Source organism: Carcharodon carcharias, chromosome 7, assembly GCF_017639515.1.
Source record: "Carcharodon carcharias isolate sCarCar2 chromosome 7, sCarCar2.pri, whole genome shotgun sequence".
In the NCBI taxonomy this organism is placed as follows: Eukaryota; Metazoa; Chordata; class Chondrichthyes; order Lamniformes; family Lamnidae; genus Carcharodon; species Carcharodon carcharias.
The window spans coordinates 102060328-102074207 of record NC_054473.1 but is presented as its reverse complement, the minus strand read 5'-3'; the positions used below and the strand labels follow the sequence as shown (position 1 = coordinate 102074207).

General features: G+C 45.5%; 1 protein-coding gene across 1 annotated transcript in view; it reads right to left on the bottom strand.

The window, feature by feature from the left end:
* LOC121279963 (septin-7-like) overlaps positions 1 to 13880 on the bottom strand; it is a 192844-nt gene that overhangs the window by 130830 nt on the left and 48134 nt on the right. Inside the window, exon 8 of the mRNA XM_041191581.1 lies at positions 12412 to 12508. Coding sequence (XP_041047515.1) covers positions 12412 to 12508 — 97 coding nt within the window. The remainder of the gene's footprint in view (positions 1 to 12411; positions 12509 to 13880) is intronic.

Below are 13880 nucleotides of genomic sequence, written 5' to 3'. Positions count from 1 at the left end.
GGGGCGGGGGTTTCAGGATTTTGATCCACTGGCAATGAAGGAACGGCAATACAATTTCAAATCAGGATTGTGTGAGACTTGGAGGGGAACTTGCAAGTGAAGGTGTTGCCATGCATCTGCTGTTCTTGTCCTTATAGGTGGCAGAGATCACGGGTTTAGAAGATGCTTTTGAAGATGGCTTGGCGAATTCTTGCAGATATTGTTAGATATTAAACACTGCTCCCAATGTGCATCAGTGACGGAGGGAGTGAATGTTTAAGTGGCTGAATGGGGTGCCAATCAAGAGGGCTGCTTTGAGCTTTGGGTGTTGTTGGAGCTGCATTCAACCAGGCAAGTGGAGGCTGTTCTGCACTCTCCTATCTTTTGCATGGTAGGTGCTGAACAGGCTTTGGGGAGTCAAGAGGTGAATCACCCACCACAGAGTATGTTTTTATCATTACAATATTTATATGGCTAGTCCAGTTTCTTGTCAATGGTAACCACCAGGATGATGATAGAGGGGGATTCAGCAATGGTAATGCCATTGAATGTCAAAGGGAGACAGTTAAAGTCCGGCACTCATGCTCAAACCTGAATGTTGTCCAGATATGTGAGGACTGACGAATGGAAAGAAAGTCATTGTCGAAGCAGCTGAAGAAGGTTGAGCCTAGGACACTACCCTTAGGAACTCTTGCAGTGAGATAATTGGTCTCTAACAACCAATCTTTGTGCTAGGCATGATTCCAACCAGGAGTGTTTTCCTCCAGATTCCCAATGAATTCAATTTTACCAGGGCTCCTTGATGCCACACTCGGTCACATATTGCCATCATGAAGGGCAGTCGCTCTCACCTCAAATCTTCAGTGCAGCTCTTTTGTCCATGTTTGGATCAAGGCTGTAATGAGGTGAGGAGCTAATAGGCTAAATGGAGCATCAGTGAGCAGGTTATTGCTGTGTAAGTGCCAAGTGATAGCACCGTTGATGACATCTTCCATCACTTTGCTGATGATCCAGAGTAGTCTGATGGGGTGGTAGCTGGCTAGATTGGATTTGTTCTGCTATTTGTGGATAGGACATACCTGGCCAAGTTTCCACATAGTTGGGTAGATGCCAGTGTTATAGCTATACTAGAACAGCTTAGCTAGAGGTGTAGCTTGTCTGGAGGACCAAGTCTTCAGTACTAAAGCCAGGATGTTGTCAGGGCCCACTGTCTTTTCAGTATCCTGCGCTTTCAGCTGTTTCTTCATATCATGTGGAGTGACTCGTTTTGACTAAAGACTGGCATCTGTGAAGCTGGGGCCTCTGAAGGAGACCAGTTTGGATCATCCACTTGGCACTTCTGGCTGAAGATGGTTGCAAATGCTTCAACTTTGTCTTTTGCATTGCTGAGGCCTTCTCCATCATTCAGGATGTAGAAATTTGTGGAGCCTCCGCCTCCAGTGAGTTGTTTAATTGTCCACCACCATTCACGACTGGATGTGGAGCTGAGATCTGAGCCATTGGTTGTGGAATTGCTTAACTCTGTTGATCATTTGTTGCTTATGCTGTTTAGCAAGCAAGTGGTCCTGTGTTGTAGCTTCAACAGGTTGACACCTCATTTTTAGTTATGCCTGATGCTGCTCCTGGCATGCCCTCCTGAAGTCTTCATTGAACCAGGGTTGACTCCTTGGCTTGAGGGTAGTCATAGAGTTGGGAATATGCTAGGCCATGAGGTTACAGATTGTGGTTGTATACAATTGTGCATAGTTCTGCTGCTGCTGAAGCCCAGTTGAGTTGCTAGATCTGTTCGGAATCTATCCCATTTAACAGTTGGTAGTGACACACAACACAATGGAGGATATACTCAATGTGAAGACAGGACTTTGTCTCCACAAGGACTGTGCAGTGGTCACTCCTATCAAATATCTTGGACAAATGCATCTGCGACAGGTAGACTGGTGAAGACGAGGTAAAGTAGGTTTTTTCTTCATAGGTTCCCTCACCACTTGCCACAGACCCAGTCTAGCAACTATGCCATTCAAGACTTCGCCAGCTCAGTCAGTGGTGGTGCTACCAAGCCACTCCTGGTGATGACATTGAAGTACCCCACTCAGGGTACATTCTGCACTGAGTGCTTCTTCCAAGTGGCGTTCAACATGGAGGAGTACTGATTCATTAGTTGAGGGAGGATAGTAGGTAGTAATCAGCAGGATGCTTCCTTGCCCAATTTTGACCTGATGCCATGATACTTCATAGGTTCAGAGTTAAAGTTGAGGAGCCACTCCCTCCAGACTATGTATGTCTGTTCCGTCACCATTTAAAAAATGTATTCACAGAATGTGGGTGCCGCTGGCTAGGCCAGCATTTATTGCCCATCCCTAATTGGCCTTGAGAAGGTGGTGGTGAGCTGCCTGCTTGAACCACTGCAGTCCATGTGGTGTAGGTGCACCTATAATGCTGCTGGGTAAGTAGTTCCAGATTTTGACTCAGCAACAGTGAAGGAACAGCGACATATTTCCAAGTCGGGATAGTGAGTGGCTTCCAGGTGGTGCTGTTCCCATGCATCTGCTGCCCTTCTTCTAGATGGTATCAGTCGTGGGTTTGGAAGGTGCGGTCTAAGGAGCCATGGTGAGTTCCTGCAGTGAATCTTGTAGATGGTACACACTGCTGCTACTGTGCGTAGGTGGTGGAGAGAGTGAATGTTTGTGGATGGGGTGCCAATCAAGCGGACTGCCTTGTCCTGGATGGTGTCATGCAGAAGGGGACCATTCAGTTTATCAAGTCTGCACTGGCTCTCTGAAAGAGCATTCCACCTAGTCCCACTCCCCTGCGTAATCCCTGTAACCTTGCACATTCTCTCTTTTCGCTCCTGACTTGTAGATGGTGGACAGGCTTGGGGAGTCAGGAGGTGAATTACTCGCTGCAGGGTTCCCAGCCTCTGACCTACTCATGCAACCACAGTATTTATATGGCTAGTCCAGTTCAATTTCTGGTCAATGGTAACCTCCAGGATGTTGATAGTGGGAGATTCAGTGATGGTATATCATTGACGGTCAAGGGGCAATGGTTAGATTTTCTTACTTGTTGGAGATGGTCATTGCCTAGCATTTGTGTGGCATAAATGTTACTTGCCACTTGTCAGCCCAAGCCTGGGTATTGTCCAGGTCTTGCTTTGGACATGGACTGCTTCAGTATCTGAGGAGTCACGGATCGTGCTGAACATTGTGCAATCATCAGCGAACATCCCCACTTCATGATAGAAGGAAGGTCATTGATGAAGCAGCTGAAGATGGTTGGGCATAGGACACTACCCTGCAGGATATCACTGCAGGAGGGCATAGGAACTCCTGCAGTGATATCTTAGAACTGAGATGATTGATCGCCAACAACCACAACCATCTTCCTTCGTGCAAGATATGATTCCAACCGGCAGAGAGATTTCCCCCCAACAATTCCCATTGGCTCCAGTTTTGCTAGGGTTCCCTGATGCCTCATTTGGTCAAATGCTGCCTTGATGTCAAGGGCAGTCACTCTCACCTCACCTCTGGATTTCAGCTCTTTTGTCCATGTTTGAATCAATGCTGTAATAAGGTCAGGAGCTAAGTGACCCTGACAGAACCCAAACTGAGCATCAGTGAGCAGGTTATTGCGAAGCAAATGTCACTTGATAGCACTGCTGATGACTCTTTCATCACTTTACTGATGGGGCAGTAATTGGCCAGGTTGGATCTGTCCTACTTTGTGTGTACAGGTCATACCTGGGCAATTTTCCACATAGCTAGGTAGATGCCAGTGTTGCAGCTTTACTGGAACAGCTTGGCTCGGGACAGGGCAAGTTCTGGAGCCCAAGTCTTCAGTACTATTGCCAGAGAATTGTCAGGGCTCACAACCTTCGCGGTATCCCATGCCTTCAGCTGTTACCTGATATCACGCGGAGTGAATCAAGTTGGCTGAAGACTGGCATCTCTGATGCTGGGGACCTTCGAAGAAGGCTGAGATGGATCATCCACTCGGTACTTCTGGCTGAAGATTGTTGCAAATACTTCAACTTTGCCCTTTGCACTGCTGGGCTCCCCATCATTGAGGATGATGATATTTGTGAAGCCACCTCCTCCAGGGAGTTGTTTAATGGTCCACCACTATGCATGATTGGATATGGCAGGACAGCAGAGCTTAGATCTGATTCATTGGTTTTGAAATCGCCTAGCTCTATCAATTGCTACAAGTAGTCCTGTGTTGTAGCTTCATCAGGTTGACACCTCATTTTTAGGTATGTCTGATGCTGTTCCTGGCATGCCCTCCTGCATTCTTCACTGAACCAGGGTTGATCCCCTGGCTTGATAGTAATGATAAAAGTTGGGGATATGCCTAGATCTGTTTGAAATCCATCCCATTTAACATAGTGGTCATGCCAAACAACACAATGGAAGATATGCTCAATGTGAAGACGGGACATCATCTCCAAAATGACTGTGTGGTGGTGACTCCTATCGATACTGTCATGGACAGGTGGATCTGCAGCAGGCAGGTTGGTGAGGATGAAGTCGAGTATGTTTTTCCCTATTGTTGGTTCCCTCACCACCATCTGCAGACCCAGTCTAGCAGCTATGTCCTTTAGAATTCAGTCAGCTTAGTCTGTAGTGGTGCTACCGAGCCACTCTTGGTGATGGACATTGAAGTCCCCCATCCAGAGTACGTCCTGCACCATAGCCTCTCTTTGTGCTCCTTCCAAGTGGTGCTCAACATGGAGAGCACTGATTCATCAACCGAGGGAGGGTGGTACATTGTAATCAGCAGGAGGTTTCTTTGCCAATTTTCACCTGATGAGACTTCATGGAGTCCAGAGTCGATGTTGAGGACTCCCAGGGCAACTGCCTCCTGACCGTATCCCACTGTGCCGCCACTTCTACTAGGTCTGTCCTGATGGTGGGACAGGACATACCCAAGGATGGTGATGGTGGTGTCTGGGACATTATCTGTAAGGTATGATTGCGTGAGGATGACTATGTCAGGCTGTTACTTGACTAGTCTGTGAGACAGCTCTCCCAATTTTGGCAATATCCCTCAGATGTAAGGACGACATTGCAGGGTCAACAGGGCTTTTGACAGAGGGTTTGTCATTGCTGATTCCTGTGCCTTGGTCGATGCTGGGTGGTCTGTTTGGTTTTATTCATATTTGACTTCTGTTGCAACTGGTCTGGTCTGCAACTGTGGGCCCGGAGTCATATGTAGGCAAGGCTGACTAAGGTTAAATTAAATTCATCAATTTGATTATAATCACTCCTCCCATTTTTCTGGAAACAATGATGATGATAATGCCTTGGCCATTTATACCTCCTCTAGACTGATCTTTAGTTTATTTGCTAATCTCATTATCACCTTGCCTTGCACAATCATCTCTTTTGTCATTTAATCTCTCCTGCCTTCCCTTTTGTTCTTCCCCAAAGCCCAATAACCTCACCCCTTTCCCTACTCTGTACTTTCATTTTTTTAATTCATTTATAGGATGAGAGTGGCACTGGCTGGGCCAGCATTTATTACCCATCCCTAATTGCCCTTGAGGTGGTGGTGAGCTGTTTTCTTGAAACACTGCAGTCCATGTGGTGTAGGTGCACCCACAGTGCTGTTAGAAAGGGAGTTCCAGGTTTTAACCCAGCAACAGTGAAGGAACAGTGATATATTTCCAAGTCAGGATGGTGTGTGGCTTGGAGGGGAACTTCCAGGTGGTGGTGTTCCCATGCATCTGCTAAACATACTATTACACCTCTAACTTATTCTAATTCTGACCAAAGGGCGTTGACTTGAAATCTCAGCTGTTTCCACTCTACAGGTGCTGCCTGCCCTGCTGAGTACTTCTTGAGTATTTTCTATTTTATTTCAGATTTGCAGCATCTGCAAGTTATTTGCTTTTGCACCAATATACCGTGCTCTAGGTATTGAGCATCATTGAGGAATGTAAAAGCAAAATACTGCGGACGCTGGAAATCTGAAACAAAAGCAAAAGTAGCTGGAAAAGCTCAGCAGGTCTGACAGCATCTGCGGAGAGGAATGCAGTTAACGTTTCGAGTCCGTATGACCCTTCATCAGAACCAAGGAAAAATAGAAATCATGTGTTTGAGGGGGGTGGGACAGGTAGAGCTGGATAGAGGGCCAGTGATAGGTGGAGGCAAAGAAGAGATTGCCAAAGATGTCAGGCAAAAGGAGAAAGGGGTGTTGAAGATGGTGATATTAGCTAAGGAATGTGCTAATGGTGACATTAAGGGTAGAAAGCAGGATGAGCAAGTGACAGATAGACCTAGTGGGAGAGGGGTGGGGGGGGATGGTGGGGTTGAAATAGGCTAAAAGGTGGAGATAAAACAACGGATGGAAATAAGTTTAAAAATAATAGAAACAGGTGGGAAAAGACCTGCTCTCCCTGTCCCAACCCCATCAAACAGCTTATATTTCACCTCATTTCTATTTTTCCTTAGTTCTAATGAAGAATCATATGGAGTCTGCTGTCAGGCCTGCTGTGTTTTTTCAGCTATCTGTTTTCGATTGAGGAATGTAATATGGATTTACAAGCATAATTCAGGCTATTAATCCTGTTTCACTGTATGTACCTCCATATCCTGTTCTGGGACCATCAACAGCTTGCAAACTTTTCAGTTTTTAATTCATTCTTGGAATGAAGTGTCACTGGCAAGGCCAACATCAACTGCCCATCCCTAATAGCCCTAGATAAGGTGGTGGTGAACAACATTCTTAAATTTCTGAAGTCCATGTGGTGTGGGTAAATCCAGAGCATTTTTTTCTGTAGCGGTTTGATACAATTCAATGGCTTGTGAGGACATTTCAGAGGGCAGTTGAGAGTTAACCACATTGCTGTGGATCTGGAGTCACATATAGGTCAGACTGGGTAAGGGCAACAGATTTCATTTCCTATCCTTCCGTATCATTTATAAAGAAGTAGCTACTTGGATTTCAGTAAGGAAAACTAGCAATAGGGAAGTAAAGTTAACTCAAGTCAAAGTAAAATAAAGTAAATCAAAGAAAGATAAAATTAGCATAAATGTAATAAAATTATGTTACCAGTAATTTATTCTACTCATTCTACTTACTCTAGGTGTAATAAATAGTTTTTAGAATTACGGGATAGCAGGTCAGTTCAGCCAAGTGGAGTGTACACCTGGAGTATTGTGCACAGTTTTGGTCCCCTTACTTGAGGAAGGATGTAGTTGCACTGGAGGCTGCTCAGAGGAGGTTCCTTAGATTGATTCGAGAGATGCGGGGCTTGTCTTATGAGGGGAGATTGAGCAGTTTAGGACTATGCTCGTTAGAGTTTAGAAGGATGAGAGGAGATCTAATTGAGGTATATAAGGTGTTAAAGGGGATAGACAAAGTAGGCGCGTGTTTCCCCTTCTGGGGTATTCTAGAATGAGAGGCCATAGTTTTAGGCTAAGGGATGGTAGATTTAAATCAGAGATGAGGAGGAATTACTTTTCTCAAAGGGTTGTGAATCTGTGGAATTCAGTACCTCAGGGTGCAATGGATGCCAGGACGCTGAGTAAATTTAAGGAGGAGATAGACAGATTTTTAATTAGTAACAGGTTGAAAGGTTATGGGGAGAGGGCGGGAAATTGGAGTTAAGGCCGAAATGAGATCAGCCATGATCATATTGAATGGTGGGGCAGGCTTGAGGGGCTGAATTGCCTACTCCTGCTCCTAGTTCTTATGAAGACCAAGAAACTGGTAAAGAAGGGGAGAATAGAATATGAATGCAATCTAGCAAAAAACAAAAACAGGCTGTAAAAGCTTCTATAGATATGTAAAAAGGAAGCGTTTGGCGAAGGCAAACATGGGTCCGTTACAGGCAGAGTCAGGAGAATTCATAATGGGAAATAGAGAAATGGAAGAGAAGCTAAATGATTACTTTGTGTCCATCGTCACTGAGGAAGATACAGGAAATCTTCCAGATTTAGAGATACAAGGGACTAGGGAGAATGAGGAATTGAAAGAAATTGGTATAAGAAAGAATGTTGTACTGGAGAAGTTAATGGGACTGAAAGCTGATAAGTCCACATGATCTGATATTCTGCATCCTAGCGTGTTGAATGAGGTAGCAATGGAGATAGTGGATGCATTGGTGGTCATTACCCAAAATTCTATCGATTCTGGAATGGTTCCTACAGATTGGAAGGTAGCAAACGTCACTACATTGTTTAAGAAGGGAGGGAGAGAGAAAACAGTGTACTACAGACCTGTTAGCCTTAGATCAGTAGTAGGGAAAATGCTAGAATCTATTCTAAAGGATGTGATAAATGGATACTTTGATAATCATGATCTGCTTGGGCACAGTCAGCATGGATCTGCAAATGGAAAATCATGTTTGATGAGCTTGGAATTTTTTGAGGATGTCACCAAAAAAAATTGATAAAGGAGAGTCGATGGGCATAGTATACTTGGATTTTCAGAAGGCTTGTGATAAAGTCCCCCAGAGGAGGTTGATAAGCAAAATAAAAGCACATGGGATAGAAGGCAATATCCGGGCATTGATTAAGGATTGGTTAACAGGCAGAAAACAGAATAGGAATAGATGGGTCATTCTCACGTTGGCAAGCTGCGACTAGTGGGGTACCGCAAAGATCAGTTGGGCTCCAGCTGTTCATAACATATATCAATGATTTGGATGTGGGGACCAAATATAATATTTCCAAGTGCGCAGATGATACAAAGCTAGGTGGGAACGTATGTTGTGAGAAAGATGTAAAACAGCTACAGGAGGATTTGGACAGACTTAGTAGTGGGCAAGAACATGTCAGATGGAATACAATGTGGAAAAATGTGAGGTTATCCATTTTGGTAGAAGCAACAGATGTGCAGAGTATTTCTTAAATGGTGAGAGATTAGAAAGTGTAGATGTACAAAGTGACCTGGGTGTCCTTGTCCATAAGTCACAAGTGCAATTAGGAAGGTTAATGGAATGTTAGCCTTTATCACAAGAGGATTTGAGTACAGGAGTAGTGAAGTCTTGCTTCAATTATATAGAAGCTTGGTTAGACCACACCTGGAGTAGTGTGTGCAGGTTTGGTCCCATTACCTCAAGGGTTTTTACTGCCATCAAGCAAGTGCAACGAAGGTTCACCAGACTTGTTCCCGGGATGGCAGGACTACCTTATGAAGTGAGATTGGGGAAACTGGGCCTGTATTCTCTAGTGTTTCGAAGAATGAGAGGTGATCTCATTGAAACCTACAAAATACTTAAAGGAATAGACGGGGTAGATAAAGATAAGTTGTTTCCCCTGGTTGGGGAGTCCAGAACCAGGGGACACAATTTCAAAATAACAGAGAAGCCACTTAGGACTGAGACAAGGAGAAATTTCTTTACTCAGAGGGTTGTGAATCTTTGGAGTTCTCTACCCCGAGGGCCGTGGAAGCTCAATCATTGAATGTGTTTAAGGTAGAGCTGGATAGATTTCTGATTAACAATAATGTAAAGGGTCATGGGGACAGTGTGGGTAAAAGGCATTGAAGTGTTCGATCAGCCATGATCGTATTGAATAGTGGAGCAGGCTCGACAGGCTGAATGGTCTTCTCCTGTTCCCACGTTCCTAAAGGACATTAGTGAACCAGATGGGTTTTTCTGACAATCCAGTAGTTTTATGGTCATTATTAATACATTAGCATTTCAGTTCCGATTTATTAAATAAATTTAAATTCCCCCAGTTGCTATGTTGGGATTTGAACTTTTGTCATTCGATTTCTGGTCCAGTACCGTTACCACTATGCAAACATCCCCCCCAGGTAGACAAACATCCCAAGGTGCTTTACAAGAGCGTTCACAAACAAAATTTGACACTGAGCCATGTAAGGAGTTATTAGGACAGATGACCAAAAACTTAGCCGAAGAGGTAAGATTTAAGGAGTGTCCTTAGGAAGAGAGAGAGGTAGAGATGGGGAATGGATTAGGGACCAAATTCCAAAATTAAGGGTCTAGGCAGCTGAAGGAAGGACTGCCAATGGTAGAGCAATTAAAATCGGACAGTATTGGAGGAGCACTGAGATCTTAGAAGGTTGGAGGACTTGAGACTAAAGAGAGAGGGAGTGACAAGGTCACGGAGGGATTTGAAAAAACATCAATGAGAGTTTTAAAATTGAGCTTTTGCCAGACTGGAAGCCAATGTAGGCCAGTGAGCACACGGGTACTGGGTGAGCGATCTAGGATATGGGAAAGAGAGTTTTGGTTGAGTTCAAGTTTATGGAAGATGGAGGGTCGCTGGTTGACCAGGAGTGCTTTGGAAAAGTCAATCTAGAAGTAACAATCGCAAGGATCAGGATGAGGGTTTCAACAGCAGATGAGCTGATATGGGGTGGGGAGTTGGATGACATTTTCAAGGTGGTCTAACTCATGGTATGGATAAGTGGTTGGAAGCTCATCCCAAGATCAAATGGATCTTAAACTCAAGCAACGATTGGGAATTAGGATGGAGCTGCTTGCTAGGGATCTGAAGTGGAGAAAAGAAGTCAGGGGTTACTTTTACATTCCAGGCGATCCAGCAAGATCTGGTGGTGAATGGCTAAACCAGTTGTCTGCCATATCCTTTCAAGCCTGCATCCCTTGGACTTAATTAAGGGAGCAGAGATGAGGGCTGCACTGCGGGAAATGGCCAGAGTGAAAAAGTCATGTTTTAATGGGGCTGAGAGCAAAAATGAAGGTGAGAGTGTGTTGAAACAGATCAATAATTGCAGAAACTTTATGTGAATGGAAAAACAGCTGGAAATCTAGAAGTGCAGTTGCAAGTGAGACTTCATTCTGGGACAGAGAGCTGTGGAGCGTGGCGGGGTGGGCTGGGGTGTTGTTGTGAGGTAGGATGTGGGTGGAATGGAGAGCAATACAAGGGATTGATCAGAGATGTCCTTATCTGAGAGCAGTACGATGGAAGTAATGAGGCCAGATGAGATGACAAGGTCAAGGGGGGTGGGGAGTGGCAATGAAAATGGGTTGGGGAGTATACATGGAGTGAGAGATTTAAAGAAGACTGGAGGGCAGTGAACTCAGGGGGAAGAGGGCAGGGTAAGTTGGGATGGATGTTGAAATCATCAAAGTTTGGGAACCAGATTGCAGAGGCTGAGGGAGGAGAGCAATAAAGTAATGTGACATTTGAGGCACACTATTTGAGTGGCTCGCAGCGAATGAGGATCTTAAAGATGTGGGGAATGGAATATGAAGAAGGATAACACAGTGCCAGAGGAATAGGGGCCTAAGCAAGATGTGATTTGGTGATAAGAGCCACACCATCACCATGACAGCCTGGGCGAAGCAAGTGGGGGAAGGTAGTCAGGCAAAGAGAGTTCATTTAGGAGGAAGGTGTCATCATCCCTCAGCCAGGTTTCTGTTAAGGCCGTGATATCATTGGAATGAGCTGCAATAAACTCATGGATGGCAAGCCTTATTCACAGGTGATCAGACATTCTGGAGGGAGATACGGAGAGACAGTGAGAGCTAATTCGGTGGCAGAGTCTGGGGTGGGGGGTGGTGGGGGTGCAGTGAGAGGTGATCCACTGGCAGAGCCCAGGGGAGGCAGTGGGAGGTGATCCACTGGACGAGTCCACAGAGTAAGCACCGGCTGGGGCTGAACTGGACAGGAAGAGAATGGGCAAAGTCAGCTCTGAGCTTGCACGTGGGCAGCAAAGTCAGCGAGACAGTAGGATGGGAATAGTTAGGATTCCTGCTTGTAATGAGGCAGTGACGAGAGCTTTGATGAGTCTTTTGGACAATGCCGCGAGACACAGCGGGAAACTGTAGGCTTAACTAAGAGGCGTCAAGCCTGCGATGGTGGTAGGAGAGCAGGAAGCTCAGGGGCTCCTGAAGGGTTGGGGAAGAGATTTTGGAAGGAGCAGAGTAGCTGAGAAGGGACAAATGAAAGGAGGCATGGCAAGGCAAGGAGATGAGTCTGGGAGAGATAGTGAGAAAAGAAGAGGAAAATGGGAGAAAATAAATGGAAATGGAAGAAATGGGTATCAGTCCAGAGGGGCAGCCAAAATGCACACGTGCATGTTTTTATAGTCCTGACTGCATAGCAAGATTAGGGTAGCTACGTCCTGATTACAAAAGGAGAACAGGGGCAACAGGAGTAGAAAGTTAACAGCATAGGCCCCTTAGGGGATAAGGTTGGCATTGGTTGGAAGAGGTTAGTGTGGAGCCTCGATGTGATGTCCAAGTTGGAGGCAGGTGTGGAGGTGGGAGTCACAGCTGGAGGTCTGGCCTTGGGAGGGGACCTTGGTCTGGCTCAGGGACATGGGGCTGAGGGGTGGGGAGTTGGGGTGCCACAGCTGGACACCAGGCTGCCCTGGGCCAGACGCCCAGCCGGACACCTGGTCCACAGGCGAAACACTGTTTGGTTCCCAAGAGGTTCTTGCACAGAATAATTTGAAAATGTTGAATGCAGAAACTGAAATAAACAGGACTTTTACCTTCTGCCACTCCCCATGGATATTGACGACCTCTAACCTTCCTCCCACTGACCTCAAAGACAAAGGTGCTTCCAACAACTGCCAGCGGTACATGGTCCTGGGGAGAGAAACATAACAAAGAACAAAGAAGAGTATAGCACAGGAACAGGCCCTTCGGCCCTCCAAGCCTGCACCGATCATATTGCCCGTCAACTAAAACATTTTGCACTTCCGGGGTCCGTATCCCTCTATTCCCATCCTATTCATGTATTTGTCAAGTTGCCTCTTAAACACCACTATCGTACCTGCTTCCACCACCTCCTCTGGCAGCGAATTCCAGACACTCACTACCCTCTGCGTAAAAAACTTGCCTCGCACATCTCCTCTATAGTTTTCTCCTCTTACCTTAAATCTATGTCCCCTAGTAATGGACTCTTCCACCCTGGGAAAAAGCTTCTGACTATCTACTCTGTCCATGCCATTCATAATTTTGTAAACTTCTATCAAGTCACCCCTCAATCTCCATCGCTCTAGTGAGAACAATCCGAGTTTTTCCAACCTCTCCTCATAGCTAATAACCTACAGACCAGGCAGCACCCTGGTAAACCTCCTCTGCACCCTCTCCAACGCCTCCATTTCCTTCTGGTAATGTGGCGACCAGAATTGCACGCAATATTCCAAGTGTGGCCTAACCAAGGTTCTATACAGCTGCAGCATGACTTCCCAGCTTTTATACTCATTACTCCTGCCAATGAAGGCAAGCATGCCATATGCCTTCCTGACTACCTTATCCACCTGCGTTGCAACTTTCAGTGACCTGTGGACCTGTACACCCAGATCCCTCTGCCTGTCAATGCACCTAAGTGTTCTGCCACTGTATAATTCCTGCCTGTATTAGACATTCCAAAATGCATTACCTCGTATTTGTCCAGATTAAACTCCATCTGCCATTTCTCTGCCCAAGTCTCCAACCATTAACCTCAATCTTCAGACTCCACAGGCAATGCAGGACACAGTAGAAAGCAAGAGGAGGAAGTGGTAGCCACACTATCGAGGGGGTTTCAGTCATAATAAAAGTCCAATATTGTCTGCAGCCGCGGCCAGGCCCAGGTCAGCACTGTGTCTAGTTCTGTTTAAAAACACATTGAGTACTGTGTCCAGTTCTAGTCATACTGCACAATGTGCCTGGGAGAAGACAAGAATTAAAAGCAGAAGTAGGCCATTTGACCCATCAATCCCGATTCGCTATTCAATAACATCCTGGCTGATCTGATCGTGGCCTTAACTCTGCTTTCCTGCCTGCCCCCCATAACCCTAAACTCCCTTGTCAATGAAAAATCTAACTCTGGCTTGTACATATTCAAGAACAATAGAGATACAGTGGCAGGCATTTAAGGAAATATTTCATAACACTCAGGAAAGTACATTCCAGTGAGAAAGAAAGAAAGACTCCAGGAGGAGGCACCATCCGTAGCTAACTAAGGAAATTA